Here is a 20,901-nt window from a genome sequence, read left to right as displayed (position 1 = left end):
AGAACCAGCCAGTCGTCCAAATAATTCAGCACTCGTGTGCCTCTGAGTCTAAGAGGAGCGAGCGCTGCATCCATGCACCTCGTAAACGTACGAGGAGCTACGGACAAGCCGAATGGCAGGACTGCAAACTGGTATGCCTGGCCCTTGAAGGCGAATCTCAAATATCGCCTGTGGTTTGACGCTATCTGTATTTGAAAATACGCGTCCTTCAGATCTATTGACATGAACCAGTCCCCTCTGCGAATCTGCGCGAGGAGCTTCCTGGTTGTGAGCATTTTGAAACTGCGTTTCCTCAATGCCTGTTCAGCTGTCTTAGATCCAGTATGGGCCGGAAACCCCCGTCTCTCTTGGGCACCAGAAAGTATCTGCTGTACAGCCCCCCCTCGCTTTGAGACACAGGCTCTACAGCCCCTTTGCTCAACAGTTTTGATATTTCGGCCCGAAGTATGTGTGCTACTTCTGTTTTGACCGTAGTTTCGACGCGCGCTGAAAAGCACGGTGGGCGTCGAGAAAACTAGCGAGTAGCCTCTCTTTATAATGCCTAGCACCCAATCCGAAACCCCTGGAAGCACTGACCATGCATCTGCATGAATGGCTAAGGGCTGGATGCGAAACGCGCTCTGTTGACTGGGCAACGGCGGCGCTCGAGTGTGCTGCGCATCTGAGGCGGGGAGCGCGCTGATCACAGCGGGCAGATCGCTCTTCCTCGACCCCGTTCCGGCGCTTAACCGACTGGAGGGAGGCTGAGCGGGTCCCGTGGGACTCGATATATCTGCGAGTAACCGTGGGCTGCATGTGTGCACTTTTACCACTTTCAACTCGCTGTCTGCCTGTGCAGAATGTACGTGCACGGGCCTCGTTTTTACAGAAGCCCCGCGCCGTATGTGACGTAGTGTATGTGGGCACTGGGAAGTGGGCACGTTTACTATGCGGCGCGCTCGACCGATCTGTGTCGATCTTATGTGCGCTAGCCCTGTGTGCAGGGCTGTGCTTACATGTGGAGATGGGCACTGGGTAGTGGGCATCGTCACTGCATTTATAGCACCATCGGCCGTGGCCGGACGAGCATGCACGGGTTTCGTTTTTACAGAAACCACATGACGCGTGTGACATAGTAATTGTGGGCACTGAGGGGTGGGCACGTTTACTATGCAGTGTGCGCGACCGACTTGAGTCAACATTATGGGCGCAGGCCCTGTGTGCAGGGCTGTGCTTACATGTGGAGATGGGCACTGAGGAGTGGGCATCGTCACTACATTTATAGCACCATCGGCCGTGGCCGGACGAACGTGCACGGGTTTCGTTTTTACAGAAACCACATGACACGTGTGACATAGTGATTGTGGGCACTGAGGAGTGGGCACGTCTACTATGTAGTGCGCGTGATCGACTTGAGTCGCTTTTATAGGCGCGAGCCCTGTGTGAAGGGCTGTGCTTATATGCGGAGATGGGCACTGAGCAGTGGGCATCGTCACTACATTTATAGCACCATCGGCCGTGGCCGGGACACCAGAAATTACACCTTTTTCGGGAAATATCTGGGTAGCCGTGATAACGGTTTTCGTGTGCAGGCAAGCGGGCAACCGTACAGGCTTGCGCATTGCAAACAACGCTGAAACAGTCACAATCTCTGGAAACTGAAACAGCGGCGCGCTTAGGTGAGAGCCCGGCCGCAGTGGAACTCGTACAGCGGCGCTTCGATGAAGCAGCCATCGTGTGTAGTGCCGACGCAGCGTCATGCAGCATGCGTAGATGGCTTTCCCAGGATGGCTTCGGGGCTCCCGGCCTCACCGTAATCCTCTGCCGCCGTCCCCGCGGCGCGGGGCGACGGCCTGTAGAGCGAGAACGGGGGTCTCGAGCTGCGTTGCTGAAGCTGTTGTGATAACGGCTTTTGTGTGCAGGCAAGCGGGCAACTGTGCAGGCTTGCGCATTGCAGAAAACGCTGAGACAGTCACAATTCCTGGAACTGAAACAGCGGCGCGCTTGGGTGAGAGCTCGGCCACAGCGGAACTCGTACACCTGCGCTTCGATGAAGCAGCCATCGTTAGTAGCGCCGACGCAGCGTCACACAGCAGGCTTTAGATGGCAACACCGATTTTGCCGCCGTCCAGCAGAGGGCGGACAAAGGTGCGTCGCTATCGCCTGTTCCACCGGCGGAAGTGAGTGGTAGTTCCTGTTTTTAGCATCATCAGTGTGGAGAATGCTAGTGAGACAGACGAACGAGTTCGTGCTGAATATGGAGCGTTCTAAGCCTTCGCCACCTCTTCGTGAAGCTCAGGAAGAAATGAGGCGGGCTTTGAGAAGTACGCTCATCCGAAAGGGAAAAAATACCATCCAGCCGGGAACCAGAGGGGGGGGGCGCTGGTGCAAACCACTCGCGGCCGAGACTCATCGCGGCCAACACGAGCATTCGCCCCGGCTCCTTCTCGATGTCAGCTCGTCTGCTGGGCTTCTGAGCAGAAGGCGCGAGATCCTCGGAGCTCGCCCAGCCCTCACTGCCCGAAGCTAGCAGAGAGCGCGTGTCCTCTTCCCCCGACGCGGCCCTGAGATCGACTTCCTCGGACGACGCGCCGGCAAACAGCGGGCGCTGCCCACCGGGAAGCGATGCAGGGGGGGCCGGTGAAGCAGGGCGAACCGGCGAGCTCGGTTGAGCTGAAGACGGTTCCGGAATCCGCTGGAAGCGATGCTTTTACGGCGCCTCAGCGCAGCGGAGAATGCAGGCTCAGAGAAAAAGGCCAGGCGAGTCCTCAGAGTCACCATGGCAACAGGTCGCAGTGGGGGCATCCGCCGTCAGCGAGCGAGCGCTGCATGATCTTCACCCAGGCAGGAGACACAGATGACGTACCGGTCTCCCTCGCTGAGTGGGGCTCTGACGAGCCGCAGGAAGGCATCTTAAAAAAGACGCGAGCTCTTTTACGAGTGTGTGTCGCAGGGCGAACACACACACACACATAAAGAACAGCTTGTATATAACAGGATTGAAAGGATATAGGCGCCGGATAGCGCAGCAGGAACGGCAATGGAAGGCGGCGATGCCAGCAGCTTCAGAATGGCTCGTCCTGCTGATGTGCTTTCTCAGACGGCGCTTGCTTCCTCCGTGATCCAGCGATGCGTGAGCTTCGCTGAAGAGATGAAAAATCAGGTGAGTCAGCCTTTTCGAGCTCCTTTTATAGGTTGGGCCACACCCGTTTCGGCGGGAAGTGGCAAGAAGGGCGCGAAGCGCCCTTATTGGTCTGATGTTGCATCAGCCCGCGCTCGATAGGCTGTGCAGTTGCCGCAGAACAAGCCAATGAGCGAACGAGACTTTTCCCGTAGCGTCTTAGCTAAGACGCAGTACGAGAGAGCTCTCGTAAGAGAACTCCATTAACAGTTTTTAAAGACTCTATTTTTAAAGACCCTTCTTTTCTTCTCTCTCCAGACGTTCTACAGTCAGGTCTCGTCTCCTCTCCTGAGAACCATCAGCATTCATTTTTCCGGGAACGCTGTGAATAACGTGACCCAGAATCGTTTTGACAAGTTTTTCCAAGGTTCTGAGCTGATAGTGGCTGGAAAACTCCAACAGTCAGACTTCACAACGCTGCAAAGCATCACCACCGCTTCCGCTGTGAGCCCCATGTCACCTTTGTCTCCATTCTGATTTTCAAAATTCACTTTTCATGCCTTGTTGAATAATAATTGTTTTTCTTCTCTAGGCAAACATGGACGTGAGTATTCAGACAGAGGCAGATATTCTCGGGTTGGACTCTGTGCTCAACACGCATCAACATTCCTTCGCTGGCTTTGCTCGGCAGATGTGGGCGTACATTACTGTCAATCAGCTATTGACCGAACGGTGAGAGAAAAACCAACCCTGTATTCATTTCAAGAGCAGTTTCACTAGACTTAAGGCCACCTGCATGCAAAATCCATAATAACTGATCAAATAAACTTTTAGAAGACTCATTTTGGATGAAAATGCATTTAAAATGTCCTTCCCCACCACAATCAAAACCATTCAAAACTGGAAACTGGACCAAAATTTGACATAGAAAACTAGAAACTGGACCAAAATTTGACATAGAAATTGCTTTGGAGCGAAAAAGTACAATTTCAAAGTCAGTGAAGACATTGAATATGAATCTGTATTGATCTGAAACTGCTATAGCAGCTGTTAAATGCATGGACATTATTTGCCATTGTATTAATATTATATCATTTTATTATTAGCCGCCCATGTTCATATCCACATTTACGCGTTCCATACAAGATTTAGTTCACAAACTGATGATTTTTCCATTAATCTTACGCAATCGCTTTGCCTCTGTGGATTTCCTCTCTTATAGCTCTCTAGCTCCTACTGCGATTAAGAAGCGTAGGATCACCCAGAAGATCGTGGCCCTGGCTGTGGAGCATCAGTTTGTGACCCCTTTCACCGCCATGCTGGTGGAGGGTCAAGACCAGGGCAGGGCAGAGCGATTGATCGCAGACTCACCCAGAGACTCCAAACATGGCTGCTGCTCAGGTGCCAAATCCAAACAATTTCTCTTGAAATCATATATTAGTATTGCAAAGGCCTCATTAAAGAGACAGTTCACCTAGAAATTAAAATGTACCCAGCCTCCACTTGTTCCAAATCATTTATGAGTTTCTTTCTTCTTCTGAACACAAAAGAAGATATTCTGAAGACCAAACAGCTGACGGTAGCCATTGACTTCCATAGTAGTTTTTTCCATACTGTAGAAGTCAATGGCTACCATAAACTGTTTTGGTGAGTAAATGATGGCAGATGTTCATTTTTAGGTGAACTATCTCTTTAAACAAAATATGGAAAGTGATTTTTGTTATAGTTATCTATTTATCATTATTATTATAGGGGTTTTAATGATTTTCTTTGTTCTGTTTTTAGCAACTGCTCCCTTATCTGGACGACAGACGGTGCATCAGTTAGTCTATTCAAAACCTCCCTGGATTCCAACTACACAAGCTTCAACTGAAGAAGTATCTGGAAAGGTTGAAGAAGCCGTTCTAAACTTTGGTAATGCAGCACAATCAAATAATAGTCTGAAAGCAGTTCACATGGAACACTCAAAATAACATTTCTTTTCGAGTGGTCTGGGTTCCACAGGTAGTTTAACAACTGATGTGAACACAAAGAGATTTGAGATCACTTTCAAATTCAGAATCAGTGTGAAAGCCATGAGATTTGGTTTCTTGGTACTTAAACAAGACAACAGGCAAAAAGTTTTTTTTTCCTTGCACTGGTCAGTTTTAAAATTCTAGGCTGTTTGGATTTTTATAATGTGTTTTTTAGACTAATAACTAATAACACTTCCAGAATACAGTTTTATGCTTTATTTTATATCTCCCATCCTTTTGATTTTAATGTAGTGGACAATGACCCCCACTTCATCATTCACTTACCTAAAAGTAACATGGACATCTGCTTCAATGTTGACTCTAAACCCGGACACATCCTCAGCCTGATTTCAGATCCTGGAACAGGTAACTCGATGTCTTCCATCACCTGATAAACTGAGATCCTTTATTTATTTCATATTCTTTATGTTTGTTTTTGTTTTTTCTGTCCAGGAGTCACAATCAACGGTCAGTTGGTTGGGTCTAAGAAGATGAAGAACAACAAAATAGACACATATTTCGGCACCATCTCCATATACTCTAAAACACACGGTGTGCAGGCTATAGTAGGAACCAACAGAATCGACCTGATGGAGGGCAGGAACAATCATTCCTTCTCTTGGGGAGCCACAGCTGAGCTGGTGCTGAACAGGTATCAAAAAACAAATGTTCTTCAGCAAACACTACAAATATGGGAAGCAGTGACTGTGCCCTAGTACATTTAATTACTCTATAATAAACGTGAACTGCGGATTTTAGGAACTAAACTAGTTTTGTTAAGTGAAGGTTGTTCCATCCATCTTTTTTTTTTAAACAGGACAAGAATATATATAACACATTTAACTTTCACAATATGATATATTTCCCAAAATATATCATATATTAGTATTTAATTTTGATTCAATTAATTGAATCATGTAATATTATTGGCTTTTATTTTGGATATTTTACTTTGATATATATTTGATATTATTTTCCCAGTTTTTTATATATATATATATATACAATAATACATTTGTTGATATATCCAAAACTCTTATTTATCAGGATGAGGGTCACCATAGTGAAAGAGGAACATGTTACGGTGACAGTTGATGGGAAGATTTCAGTGATGGTGTTTTTGCATCGGGTGTGGAAGAGGCATCCTATACAAGTGGACTTCCTGGGCATTTACATGTCTAACACCAACAAATACTCCACACAGGTGCATGGTCTCATTGGTAAGTCACTTAATAATTAAATGCACAAAAACCACTTTAACACTTTATTTATCACACCAAGTGTCGGTCTTGTTTTTACAAAAAATGGTTTGCGTCTCCTAACAGGTCAGTTTGCAGAGGAACCAGAAGTAAAGGTGTACGGCGTGCACGAGGGAGCAGATCCAAAGAAGAAAGAGGCCACGATGGAGGTGAAAGGCAACAAACTAGCTGTCACCAGGTACTATCACACCAAATCTCATCTTGCATTGTTTTTATATCAGGTTACATATGGCACACCCCTACTCAGAAACTGTGCAAAACACTATAGAAACAAGATTTGACTGATTTAGAAGATATTTGATAAATAAAGACAATGTTCAATGTCCTCCCTAGTTGGTTGCCTGTTATCCATTTTACGATTTTAAATAATTACACTTTCCCTGATAGTCATAAATGTCATTCCGTCCAGAAACTGATTTTATAAAATAGACAGAAAACAAAAAAATCTACATTTAATAAATAATCTTTTTTTTTTTCTCTTCACATCACAACAATAAAAATTTGGGGGAATGTTTGATTTTCATTTTTTTTTAGATCCACCCAATCCAACATATGTTCTATTGACATTAAGGACCTACCTTGCACATATCATATTTCATATAATATAACATATAACATATATATATATATATATATATATATATATATATATATATATATATATATATATATATATATATATATATATTATATCATATAACTCTTGCAATATCTGTATATCGATCAGGGGCTGGCAGAAGGACTACAGACGAGACAGGAAACGAGGTTCCGATGTCTACTGCTGGTTTATCCATAACAGCGGGAAAGGCTTCATTGATGGCAGTTACACCAGTTATATCCTGCCTCAGCTGGACAGCTTCCTGACCTCCATCTGAGAGCATGAGTGTGGCAGCTAGCTTAGGAGACTTCCTAGTTTGATGGGTAGAGATCTCTTATTTTATACAAGCCATTTAAGAAGCGAAGAAATCTTTTTAATACAACAAGAAAATATATACAAAACACAGAAAAAAAGTGCTGTACATCAACCAATTGAACTGAATTATTTCATAATTAAATAAGCCAGTTGAATGAATTAATGTATTATAAGACTTCTGACTTGAGCGTTTGCAGTGAAACAAATGGACAAAAGAACAATAAAAAAAAAATAAAAGAAAAACAAGTGTCTTTTTGTTCCAGTATGTCAATTAGGTAATTTAAGAGTCTTTATTATGCACTCAATTTGAGACAAATTGGAGAAGTCCTCATAGGCAAGTCTTTCCTTTCATCTGACCCTAAACCAAGACGAAGAACATGCTTTAGATGAGTGGCCCTCAGTCCTGGAGAACAGTCGTGCCGCTCAATAATTTAGCAGAAAACATGAAACATTTTGTTAAGGATTCTTTGAATAGAAACTGCAGTTTTTTGTTTATGAATTTACTCACTTCTGATAAATTCACATTTATCATAAAAGTATTAATTTCTATAAAAAGGGACTACACCATCATATAGATGAGTTAGCTATCAGAAATGGACTAAAAGCCACACAGTCGTATTCTAACTTCATAAGGTGCAATGAATTAGAACCAGCATTTTAATACTGTGCAGTGATAATATTAAGAGTGAACTTAACGAGGTTAAGGTGAGTGTGTTCATTTATGTCTTCCGGGATGGCCTCTGTGTGTTTATATTGACCTTTCAGGATCAAAACATGCTTACCTGAGACAGAATGAGAGATTAGATTGAGAAAATCCTCCTTTTGTGTTTCACACACAAACACACACACACACACACACACACACACACACACACAAAAAACGGATGAATCTTACAGATTTCTTCTTCTGTTCCTCCATCTGGAAGACACACAAGAGGGAAAGTCCTGGGCGAATCACAGATGTGTAATAAAACTGCCTGAATTCAGCAAACAATGCTTAGGGACCATTATGATTTGTAATGTGGGTATTTCATGGATATACTGTATATAACACCAGCATAACAACTAAATGAGCTAAAAAGAAAAACATTAATGGAGAACGTGGCTCCATTATCTCATGCAGAGCAGATTTGTTTTCTTGTCTTTTGAATGTCCGTTGTGGGAAGACTCTTTCCTTTTTTTGTAGAGGCTGCAGCTTTGAGGGCACAAAGACCCAGAGTAGTGCTATAGAAATAAAACAGATGGTTATTGTAACATCCTGTTAGATTACTTCCGCAATAATACTTTAGGAGACTTTTAGACTGAAGATACCTTGTTTTCTGTAGATACATGGACAATTCAAATTTGAGTCCATATCCTGTTTCTTCTTCCTCTCTTGCAACTCCTGTCTGCAGATCGTCTGAGGATCACGATCAGGATCACGATTAAGGCACTGGACATATCAGCCTTTGGGTGTCTCATCCACTTTGCAATATCCTGTACACACAATCTATGAAACCTAAACTTCTGTGCAAAAATCATCTAGGATGCATTTATTTGATCAAACATACAATAATTTATTATTAAATATTATAGTCATTTCAGATAACTATTTTCTACTGTAATGTATTTTAAAATGTAATGTATTCCTGTGATGCAAAGCTGAATTTTCAGCAGCCATTACTTCAGTCTATATTGTCACATGATCCTTCAGAAATCAATCTCACATTGAAATATATATATTTTTTGTAACAGCATAAAACTATTTACTGTCACATTTGATCAATTGAATGAATGCTTGCTAATTAACAGAAACATTTTGAGTAGTATTGTATGCAGTGAGTCTATGGAGTTTTAATTCTATAAAATTTATAAAATGCTTGCCGTGCTCAGCTCATTAGGTTTGAGACAAATAAAATTATGCGTAACACAGTCATATCATGTAATGCCCAAACATGCCGTCTACATAGGCAGCTTGGTAGTTTACTAGGTGTAACATTATTTAAATCTATGCATTCAGCAGGATTTGAAACACAACTTAAAGCTCAAAATTGCTATCCAGATAGACACATGTATAAAACAATGTTTATTAAAATGTCATCTTAACTAGACAACTCATTACGTTTTGAGGCGCAGTCCAAGTCCAACACAGGCCTATAGCCTATAATGTCCCAAAATACTGTCTACATAGGCAGTTCATTTAGCTTTAGTAGTCCTAAAGAAAAAAGTGGTTTACTATCACTCACCCACCCCCCACAAAAATAAAAAAGTTTAATTTATATAGCAGTTTAGTACTATTAATGCAGTGTGAACTCTAAATTTGGAGTTTCTTTTACTTCCTGACTTCACGAACATATATATATATATATATATATATATATATTTGAGAGTTTGCTAGCATATCCACAACTTAATTTCCCTTCCACACCTACAAGGGCAGGAACCCAAAGGAAGGAGACAGCCCTTATTATGAAGTGTGAGAAGCAAGTGGAGCTAACGTGCATGTTTCGTCACTGTTTCGTGTGTACTCGCGAGATTATGATGATGTGCGCTTTACTTGCGCCTGCGCAGACCGGCGGCTCTGACCTTTCTTGAAGTGAACATGCTCGGCAGGGCCAGCGCGGCGGTGTTCCTCCCACAATGGTAAGAATTTATTTTGTTGAATGAATAATTTTCTGGAAACATGAATTTTTGCGTTTTGCGTATAAGTAGTGAAGTAAATTGCTTTATTTGGTCAATTAAATGCGGATAAGCTGGACGAGGACGTGCTGCACTTTAGGCCGCGGTGTGTTTAAGTTTATGACAGCGAGCGACTTGACTTGATTTCACATGTAGATTATATTTATTTAATCGCAATACACTGCTAAACCAACATACTTAATCTATGGTTTTGAGTTTGAACTCTTTGTATGGAAGCCGTTCTCTGGTCGTGCAGTGACGTTGATAGTACTGTGGGTTTCCAGGGTATGCTTTGCTTTCAATGTAACTTCAGATGCTGTCACATTTACTGATGCATCATTACCCTGAGAGTTATCATAATGTATTTATTTTTGCATGGGATTAACCTCTATTAAACGTCTGTTGCAGTGGGCAGGTCAGGAACATGGCTACCTTGAAGGACAGTAAGTCAAATTTCCTCCTGTATGTGTTGTTATATTTAACGTACACTATTGTATTAATTGTTTTGCAGTTACGTTATTATATATAACAGACAGTTGAATGAATTTTCTGACCATTGTGTGTGTCTGAGCATTGGTTTGTTTGTTTTTCCCTTCTCACCAGTCACCATTCGGTTGAAGTCCATCAAGAACATCCAGAAGATCACCAAATCCATGAAGATGGTGGCAGCAGCAAAGTATTCCAGAGCTGAGAAATCCCTGAAGCCCGCCCGGGTCTATGGCACCGGCGCTATGGGTATGCAGCAAGTTATCCTCAAAATGAAGTTTATAGTGCACATTCAGGTATCCATTTAAAACATCTAGTCATAATATGTTAATGTTTTATTTTTTTTCTTCATATCTTTGTTGTTTAGCACTCTATGAGAAGGCTGAGATCAAGGCTGCAGAAGACAAGAACAAGCACTTGATTATTGGTGTGTCGTCTGACCGTGGTCTCTGCGGTGCCATCCACAGCAGCGTGGCCAAAGTCATGAAGAATGAGATCGCCAAGCTCTCAGATGCTGGCAAAGAGGTCATGGTTGTCAATGTGGGTGACAAACTCCGAGGTCTGCTGTACCGGTATATAATTTTCTATGTCTCGTCTCTGTAATTCCCATTCAGTCAGTTCTTAAGTATGTAGATGCATCACTTTTTCCAGTCTTGTTTGCTTCAATCTCTTCTTCTGCTTCTGTGATTTGTTAGGACCCATGGCAAACACATCCTGATCAACTGTAAAGAGGTGGGCCGCAAGCCTCCCACCTTTACTGATGCTTCTGTCATTGCCACCCAGCTGCTGGACTCCGGTTACGAGTTTGACCAGGGAGCCATCGTATTCAACCGATTCAGGTTTGACACACTTCTGTATTGCTGTATACTAAAAATAGAACTAAAAGAGGAATTGTTTGGTTTTGATGCTGATTTGTGTCCTCTGCAGCTCTGTGATTTCATATAAGACCGACGAGAAACCTCTATTTTCCCTGGACACTGTTGCAAGCTCAGGTATTGTTTCATTGTTGGACTGTATACCCATTTAATGGGCATTTAATAACATAATAATTGGATCACAATTGAAACCGCATTTAACATGTAAGAGAGGCCCAGCACATTTATGAGCAGGAGTAAATATTGGGATGCATGACGTATTTTGCCATTGCTTATCAGTCAATATTGTTGTTTTCTTTTGATTAAATAGTGTTAGTTGAATTTGGAATTAGATTTTTTATTGGGCATCCTCATTTCCCCTATTACTTTTAGATTTAGATCGCATGTGCAATCTGACACTCACTTTGTAATCTATGCATGAAATAATGCTTGATAAATAAGATGCAATGGTACAAAAAAAATAAAAAATAAATATATATATATATATATATATATATATATATATATATATATATATATATATATATATATAATTAATTAGTTAGTTTAAATAAAAATGTATAGATTTTCTTTAACTGATTGAAAACATTTCAAGGCATCATCTCAGGACAGATGTATAATACTAATAAAGGCGAAAAGTGTTTGTGTGATTGTGTGTGTATATATATGTATGTGTATATGTATGTGTGTGTGTATATATATATGTATGTGTACATGTATGTGTGTATGTATATATATGTATGTGTATATGTATGTGTGTATATAGATAGATAGACACACACACGGTTGTAATAGTTTTATATATAATGTATACAGTAATATACAGACATGTCCAATATGCATAAAATCTCAGGCAGAAACTGTTATGGACCCTAAGTGTACTTAAAAAGATTAATCTGCCAATTCATGAAAATAATCTGCTTAAAACTATTGGGCAGCATTTTGACATTTGTGCATTCCAAAAAATATTGATGCACTATTGTTAGAAATGTTGTCCCAATAAATTAGTATATTGTTGTTATCGGTACAGCCTTATTTCATGCTTGTCTTTGTTGTTTGGGCTAACTTTCATATATTTGCTGGGTTTGAAGATGTGATCAAGTGACGCTGGAGCACAATCAATCATTTGCCATGTGTTTTGTTCAGAAAACATGGGCATCTATGATGACATCGATGCTGATGTGCTGAGGAACTATCAGGAGTTTTCTTTGGTCAACATCATCTACTTCGGGCTGAAGGAGTCCACCACCAGTGAGCAGAGTGCCAGGATGACCGCTATGGACAACGCCAGCAAAAATGCTTGTGAGTCATTTTAGATGTCGTCTTCCATTCTGTTTCAAAAGACTTTAATCGCCTGTTTCCTATATTCCTTGCTAAAGTGTGATTGTCACCTTATGTTATCACTTATACATGAATTCTTATTTGCTATTTTTTTTTCCATCAGCTGAGATGATAGACAAGCTGACCTTGACCTTCAACCGAACCCGCCAGTCCGTCATCACCAAGGAGCTCATTGAGATCATTTCTGGAGCCGCTGCTCTGTAAGATGTTTTTCCTCTTACTTTGCCTGTCTTTTACCCTCATTATAACCCATGCATGCCATTGGATCTTCCTCAAAAGTGTGACTTTTTTTTCATGTGTGGTTTTTGCACCTCTAAGGTATTAACACGGATTAATCTAATTTCCATTATTCCCCCACTGACCTTTCATAATATGCATGCATTCACCATTCACAGAAACTGAGGCATGAGCGAGGTAACATCCTGCAGCAGACTGTAGGGTAAACTGTGTGCTTATAGAGAAATGCACACAAATAGAAATAGACAATAGATTTTAGTGTTCCTGTTTTCTTTATCAAATGTTTTGTTGCATGTGGTGGTTCTCTTACGAGAGCTCTCTTGTACTGCGTCTTAGCTAAGACGCTACGGGAAAAGTCTCTTTTCACGAAATACTGAAGCAAAAAATTATCCTTAATTTTGTATTTTTGTAAAGCGCATTTGCAGCAGTACACAGCCATAGGCGAGACGGCTCGTTTGCTCATTGGCTTGTTCTGCGGCAACTGCACAGCCTATCGAGCGGAGGCTGATGCAACATCAGACCAATAAGGGCGCTTCGCGCCCTTCTTGCCACTTCCTGCCGAAACGGGTGTGGCCCAACCTATAAAAGGAGCTCTAAAAGGCTGACTCACCTGATTTTTCATCTCTTCAGCGAAGCTCACGCATCGCTGGATCACGAGGAAGCAAGCGCCGTCTGGAAGAGCATATCAGCAGGACGAGCCATCCTGAAGCCGCTGGCATCGCCGCCTTCCACTGCCGTTCCTGCTGCGTTATCCGGCGCCCATATCCTTTACATCCTTATTCTGTTATATCCTGTGTGTGTGTTCGCCCTGCGACGCACATTCACAAAAGAGCTGCGTCTTTTTAAAGATGCCCTCGTGCGCCTCGTGCAGAGCCCCGCTCAGCGAAGGAGATCGTCACGTCATCTGCGTCTCCTGTCTGGGTGAGGACCATGCAGCGCTCGCGTTGCTGACGGCGGATGCCCTCATTGCGAGTTAATGCCTATGGTGACTCTGAGGACTCGCCTGGCATCCTTCTCGAAGCCTGCATCATTCGCTGCGCCGTAAGAAGCGCCGCTCGCAGCGCCTACCGGAACCGCCTCCAGCTCGGCCGAGCTCGCCGGTTCCCTCCGCTTCGCCGTCCTCCCCTGCATCGCTTCCCGATGCTCAGCGTCCGCTGCTTGCCGACGCGTCATCTGAGGAAGTAGATCTCAGGGCCACGTCGGAGGAAGAAGACACGTGCTCTCTGCTTGCTTCGGGCAGTGAGGGTTGGGCGAGCTCCGTGGATCTCGCGCCCTCTGCTCAGAGGCCCAGCAGACGGGGGGATATCGATAAGGAGCTGATGCGTGTACTCTCGCTGGCCGCGGCGAGCCTCGGCCTCGAGTGGTCTGTACCAGCGCCCCCTTCACGTTCCCGGCTGGATGGTAGCTATCTTCCGGATGAGCGCTCTTCCTCAAGCTCAAAGCACGCCCCTTTTCTTCCTGAGCTTCACGAAGAAGTGGCGAAAGCTTGGGCCGCGGCAGAGGATTGCGGTGAAGCCAAAAGCCCCGAAAGCATCCTAGCACTGCTGGGAAAGCGCCGGTGTTCGAGTTCCGCTGCGGCCGAGCTCTCACCCAAGCGCGCCGCTGTTGCAGTTCCAAGAGTTGTGACTGCCTCAGTGTCTTCTGCAATGCGCAAGCCTGCACGAGTGCCCGCTTGCCTGCACACAAAAGCCGTTATCACGGCTACCCAGATGTTTCACAAAAAGAGTGTTTTTTTCTGGTGTTCCGGCCACAGCCGATGGTGCTATAAATGTTGTGACGATGCCCACTCCTCAGTGCCCATCTCCACATGTAAGCACAGCCCTGCACACAGGGCCTGCGCCCATAATGTCGACTCAAGTCGGTCGCGCACACTGCATAGTAAACGTGCCCACCCCTCAGTGCCCACAATTACTATGTCACACCCGTCATGTAGTTTCTGTAAAAACGAAACCCGTGCACGCTCGTTCGGCCACGGCCGATGGGCTAGCGCACATAAGATCGACTCAGATCGGTCGAGCGCGCCGCATAGTAAACGTGCCCACTTCCCAGTGCCCACATATACTGTCACATACGGCGCGGGGCTTCTGTAAAAACGAGGCCCGTGCACGTACATTCTGCACAGGCAGACAGCGAGTTGAAAGTGGTAAAAGTGCACACATGCAGCCCACGGTTACTCGCAGATATATCGAGTCCCATGGGACCCGCTCAGCCTCCCCCCAGTCGGTTAAGCGCCGGAACGGGGTCGAGGAAGAGCGATCTGCCCGCTGTGATCAGCGCGCTCCCCGCCTCAGATGCGCAGCACACTCGAGCGCCGCCATTGCCCAGTCAACAGAGCGCGTTTCGCATCCAGCCCTTAGCCATTCATGCAGATGCATGGTCAGCGCTTCCAGGGGTTTCGGATTGGGTGCTAGGCATTATAAAGAGAGGCTACTCGCTACAGTTTTCTCGACGCTCGCTGCGCTTTTCAGCGCGCGTCGAAACTACGGTCAAAACGGAAGTAGCACACATACTTCAGGCCGAAATATCAAAACTGTTGAGCAAAGGGGCTGTAGAGCCTGTGTCTCAAGCTCAAAGCGAGGGGGGGCTGTACAGCAGATACTTTCTGGTGCCCAAGAGAGACGGGGGTCTCAGGCCCATACTGGATCTAAAACAGCTGAACAAGGCATTGATGAAACGCAGTTTCAAAATGCTCACGACCAGGAAGCTCCTCGCACAGATTCGCAGAGGGGACTGGTTCATGTCAATAGATCTGAAGGACGCGTATTTTCAAATACAGATAGCATCAAACCACAGGCGTTATTTGAGATTCGACTTCGAGGGCCAGGCATACCAGTTTACAGTCCTGCCATTCGGCTTGTCCGTAGCTCCTCGTACATTTATGAGGTGCATGGATGCAGCGCTCGCTCCTCTCAGACTCAGAGGCATACGAGTGCTGAATTATTTGGACGACTGGCTGGTTCTGGCCCGATCACGAGCGGAGCTCGTGGACCACAGGGCCGTTTTACTCGATCACCTCGAGAAGCTCGGCCTCAGTGTCAATTGGGCGAAGAGTTCGCTGAACCCCAGTCAGATGATCCTGTTTCTGGGTATAGTTCTGAACTCGTGTTCTATGACGGCGCGGCTGTCACCACAGCGCGCGATGGGCATTCAGCGCGCAGCGAGTTCTTTCCGCTGCGGCGCGACTGTGTCGCTCAAACACTGTCAAAAGATGCTGGGTCTCATGGCCTCAGCATCTCCGGTTCTGCGGCTGGGCCTGCTCCGCATGCGCCTCCTGCAGTTTTGGCTGAAGGCTCGGGTGCAGCACAGAGCGTGGGCGTCTGGCCGGCTGCATTTCAAGGTCGATCAGAGCTGTGTTGCGGCTCTAGCACCTTGGACAGCGAACGGCTGGTACCGATCAGGTGTAAGCCTGGGGACTTCCCCGAGTGTGAAAATGGTGTCGACGGACGCCTCAACTTCGGGATGGGGAGCGCTGCTCGAAGGCAGACCGTCCTTTGGCCTATGGTCAGAACGGGAAAAGCTCCATCATATCAACTGCCTGGAAATGCTGGCAGTGGAGAACGCGCTGACGCGCTTTTGTCCCCATATCAAGGATCACCACGTCGTAGTCCGTTCGGACAACATGTCCGTGTTGTCCTACATAAATCGCCAGGGCGGTCTCGGGTACCGAAACCTGTGCAGGCTGACGGAACGCCTCCTGGTTTGGGCTCAGCGCAACGTGCGCTCGCTGAGAGCAGTGCATGTGCCTGGACTGCAGAATCTGGGTCCAGACAGGCTGTACAGAGGCAATGTTCCTACGGGCGAATGGTCTCTACACCCGCAAACAGTCCGGCTGTTGTGGGAGAGATTTGGCATGGCGGAGGTGGACCTCTTTGCGTCCCACGGAAACACTCACTGCCCCGCGTTCTTTTCTAAGAACGAAAGCGTGCTGTCACGGAGATGGCCGTGCTGCCCGCTTTATGCGTTCCCTCCCGTCTCCCTCCTTCCGCAGGTGATAGAACGGGTGAGAGAAACGAGATGTTCAATACTGCTTGTAGCACCTCTTTGGAAGAACCAACCATGGTTCCCAGATTTGATGCAGTTAGCAGATGTCGCCCCGTGGCCGGTACCGTTGAGGAGGGACCTCCTCTCGCAGGCCAGGGGTTTGATTTGGCACCCTCAACCGGAGTTGTGGTCCCTCCATGTGTGGGCACTCAACGGTTACCCACCGATCTCGCAGTGGGAGTGCTAAATACCATCACTCAGGCTAGAGCTCCGTCGACACGACGTCTGTATGCCTCGAAGTGGTCGGTGTTCTCCAGCTAGTGCACAGCTCGAGGTTATTCACCCCTTATTTGTGAGGTGACGGAGGTCCTCTCCTTCCTACAGGAGCTGTTGGATAAGGGCAGAGCCCCATCCACGCGCAAAGATTATGTGGCGGCCATCGCGGCGTTTTCTGAAACGGCGTCCGGTCAGTCAATAGGAAGGAACGATTTAGTCATCCGGTTCCTCAGAGGAGCTAGGAGGCTGAATCCTCCCAGACCTCCGTCAGTCCCTATGTGGGACCTCACGGCGGTTTTGGAGGCCTTGAAGGTTCCCCCTTTTGAGCCTATCCAATCGGATAGCCTTCAGCATCTGTCGTTCAAGACAGTATTCTTGTTGGCTCTCGCTTCTGTGAAGCGTGTGGGTGATTTGCACGCGCTCTCGGTGAGCCAGTCATGCTTGGAGTTTGGGCCCAATGACTCAAGGGTCATACTCAAACCTAGGCACGGTTATGTGCCAAAATCCCTCAACACACCGTTTCGGGCTCAGGTTATTGCCCTGTCTGCCCTGCCGGTGTCAGGGGAGGATGGAGACTTGAGTCTTCTTTGCCCTGTCAGGGTTTTAAGAGCTTGTGTGTCTCGCTCTGCTGCCTTTCGGCAGACGGAGCAGCTGTTTCGAGACAGACTCTATCCAGATGGATAGTTGACGCCATAGCGTTAGCTTATGCTTCCAGGGGCCTTCAGTGCCCGTTGGGCGTCAGAGCACACTCCACAAGAGGCGTCGCCTCGTCGTGGGCGTGGTCTACTGGGATCTCCTTGCAGGATATATGTATGGCGGCAGGTTGGGCCTCGCCGTCTACATTTATCAGGTTCTATAACCTGGAGGTTCCCGCCTTGCAAGCAAGGCTGCTGTCGGTATAGTCAAATCAGGGCCCTGAGGGGAATTCGGAGTTCACGAGCGCTATGCGCTGCCGACTGTTATATGGGCAGTATTGCGTAAGACCCGCATTGCCACATTGGTCAGGCCTTGCCTCGACTGTGTGATGTCATATTGCCGCATCTACGGATTCTCCTAGATATGGGACGGAGGGCTACCCCCTTTCTGTCCTTGACTCTCTGGGAGTCCCTCGGGTGACTGTGCATTGTAAATCCTGGGCGTTGCTTCAGGTTTATTGGTGTGTGATCCCTGTGCGCACGGCGTTTTACATTGGGTTCCCGTAGCGTCTTAGCTAAGACTCAGTACGAGAGAGCTCTCGTAAGATAACGTACTCGGTTACTAAACGTAACCTCGGTTCTCTCTAGAAGAGCGAACGAGTACTGCGTTCTCTGCCGTGCGTACGATTCACTCTGGTTCGCTTCGGCGATGAAATAAATCAGGTGAGTCAGCCTTTTCGAGCTCTTTTTATAGGTTGGGCCACACCTGTTTCGGCGGGAAGTGGCAAGAAGGGCGCGAAGCGCCCTTATTGGTCTGATGTTGCATCAGCCTCCGCTCGATAGGCTGTGCAGTTGCCGCAGAACAAGCCAATGAGCAAACGAGCCGTCTCGCCTATGGCTGTGTACTGCTGCAAATGCACTTTACAAAAATACCAAATTAAGGATAATTTTTTGCTTCAGTATTTCGTGAAAAGAGACTTTTCCCGTAGCGTCTTAGCTAAGACGCAGTACTCGTTCGCTCTTCTAGAGAGAACCGAGGTTACGTTTAGTAACCGAGTACGGTTCTTTAAGTGGGTTTTGGTCAAAACAGAAGTTAATTTCCACAGAACATTAGTAAAAACCCCATAAGTTGAGTAACAGAGCTTTACTTATTGCTAGAGGGTGGACACACTGACTTCTCGTCTTATTGGTTAGGCTTGTAACATGCTCTGTATTCAAGAACATTAATGCAAATGCTTTATGCAGAAGGTTTACACCAACACAAATGTTTGTTGCAACAATTGCATTCAGTTTGTCTGTTCAGACCAATGCTGAAAAAGAAAACAGCAGAGGGTCCGAATGAAATCACAGTTCCACTCTCTGCCAGTAGGTGGAGCTGGTTGAGCAGCAGAAATACAGCTGTAAACAAGGACAGCTATGTGCAACTTTCCACAACTTCCTCCACTGTTCACAGTAGCTCAGCACAAAAGACTTTTCGTGAGCGCTACTGAGTTGTAGTTTTATGTGATCTGCTCTGTGCAGGTAACCAAGAGCGCAAAGGTTTTTGCCTGTAGTGCATTGAAAAAATAAATAAAATTAAAGCATCTCTGTAAAAAAAATTCCATTGATGGCATGCAAATGCTCACGTCAGCTTTACAAGATGCATTAATAGCTGTGCATTCGAATGTGGAATTTTTATTGCAAGAATCTTGTCAACATTTGTCTTGGTGTGAACAGGCCTTTAGAGTTTAAATGTGTGTCTATATGTATATATAATAGAATAGAGAGCGAGAGAGAGCGCTATAGATACTGCAGCTTAGATGGTTTGGTATTATTCTCTGCACTTGACATCTACTTTTCGCACGTTTTATATCATGTCCATGACTGATTTTCTTTTTTTATTACAGATAAAGAGGGGCCCTGTACACGGTCAGTGTGGTTCTGGCGCACGTGCTCTCCAGTTCAGTCACCTGGTGTAGAATTCTATTCATATAAATCTATATGTGCTTCTGTTTGTACAATATTGGAGTCAATAAACCTTTTGCAGAAAAACACCATCCGTTTGAGTTCTCCAGTATATTTCTAGTGTATGTACCGATCAGCTTTGATGTCTTCTTAAAAAAAAAAAAAAAGTTTCAAGACTCATGCTTGTTTTCCATTGGAATTAAAGCTTGTGAACTCTTCTTTGAAGCCACGGGTTTGGCTGCACTCAAGAGGTTATCAATACACAAAGCATTTGAAGAGAAGACGTCTGCCAAAACAGAACACAAGGTCAATCCTTCCAATAAACCATCTCTGGCGTTTACGTATTTGGCTTCAAACAGTATTAAGTTACTCTGAACTGATTACTGATAAACCCAATTGACTTGACGGCATCCTTATTGTTCCTTCTTATAATTGCCAATCAAAATAAGTTTAGCCTCCTTGTTATCCATTTGAAACTCAAGCCCGGCCAGCCACCACAGTATCAGATTAAATGATCGAGCTGCGGTGTTGGGTGTCTGGATCCATGAAAGGGTGAATTTGGGGGTCACTGATGGTAGAAGAGGGTTTGGTCTATTAAAGTAATGAACAAGTAGAAAGTTTGACCATATGGGTCACTCATGTATTATTTAATCAGCTGCCACTGGAGCTCAGATTCTGATGGTTATCATCTGAGAGCTGATGTGCATCACCATACCCAACTGTTTTTTTTTTCTTCTAAAGACATTTTTATTGAGTCCTCTTGAGTTCATAATTTTTTTGTTTTTAATGTAAGTATCTAAGCAAATATTCAATGCAGAATCAACAATCAAGCATTTTTTGTGGAGAAAAAAATTAATTATATTTGTAGCATTCCATTTATAATTTACTAGTAATATAAGCATACGATCTGACTAACTTTTTAGCATAAAATATATGTACTTTTGCGTAAAAGTTATCTTTCACAACACTTTCCACAGTGGTGTTTCTTTTTAAAAATATTAAATCCAACTTCTAGTTTTTTTCTGAGTAAATCATATACATTGATATGGACTTTTACTTTAACTGGTTACTCTAATTCTCCTGTAGTGTTAGTATTATGGTAGGCATACATATATTAAATACAGTAAAATTATTACCTTTACCATAAATATGTCGAAAATATATGGACAAGTCATAAACAA

General features: G+C 45.0%; 2 protein-coding genes across 6 annotated transcripts in view; both read left to right on the top strand.

Moving 5' to 3' along the window:
• LOC132099058 (inter-alpha-trypsin inhibitor heavy chain H2-like) overlaps positions 1-7,533 on the top strand; it is a 35,089-nt gene extending 27,556 nt beyond the window's left edge. The window contains exons 13-21 of the mRNA XM_059505480.1: positions 3,419-3,604; positions 3,693-3,832; positions 4,323-4,501; positions 4,886-5,014; positions 5,368-5,481; positions 5,569-5,767; positions 6,163-6,335; positions 6,441-6,552; positions 7,102-7,533. Of these exons, the coding sequence (XP_059361463.1) occupies positions 3,419-3,604; positions 3,693-3,832; positions 4,323-4,501; positions 4,886-5,014; positions 5,368-5,481; positions 5,569-5,767; positions 6,163-6,335; positions 6,441-6,552; positions 7,102-7,249 (1,380 nt within the window). The 3' untranslated portion in view covers positions 7,250-7,533. The remainder of the gene's footprint in view (positions 1-3,418; positions 3,605-3,692; positions 3,833-4,322; positions 4,502-4,885; positions 5,015-5,367; positions 5,482-5,568; positions 5,768-6,162; positions 6,336-6,440; positions 6,553-7,101) is intronic.
• A 2,253-nt stretch (positions 7,534-9,786) lies between these two features.
• Positions 9,787-19,807, top strand: LOC132099055 (ATP synthase subunit gamma, mitochondrial-like). Of its 5 annotated transcripts, none has more exons than XM_059505478.1 (9): positions 9,787-9,909; positions 10,354-10,388; positions 10,549-10,680; positions 10,799-11,003; positions 11,127-11,270; positions 11,359-11,423; positions 12,453-12,557; positions 12,751-12,847; positions 19,663-19,807. In XM_059505478.1, exons 1-9 carry the CDS (start codon positions 9,869-9,871, stop codon positions 19,664-19,666), a joined length of 828 nt encoding a protein of 275 aa, XP_059361461.1. In that variant the 5' UTR covers positions 9,787-9,868; the 3' UTR covers positions 19,667-19,807. The 5 variants fall into 5 exon arrangements, with proteins under 5 accessions (XP_059361461.1, XP_059361458.1, XP_059361460.1 ...); XM_059505475.1 differs by having other exon boundaries at positions 12,453-12,608; XM_059505477.1 differs by lacking the exon at positions 19,663-19,807 and adding an exon at positions 13,043-13,070.
• Positions 19,808-20,901: the final 1,094 nt, after the last annotated feature.

Source organism: Carassius carassius, chromosome 22, assembly GCF_963082965.1.
Source record: "Carassius carassius chromosome 22, fCarCar2.1, whole genome shotgun sequence".
Lineage (NCBI taxonomy): Eukaryota > Metazoa > Chordata > Actinopteri > Cypriniformes > Cyprinidae > Carassius > Carassius carassius.
Note: the sequence above shows the minus strand (reverse complement) of the source record. Positions and strands in the feature narration are given on the sequence as shown.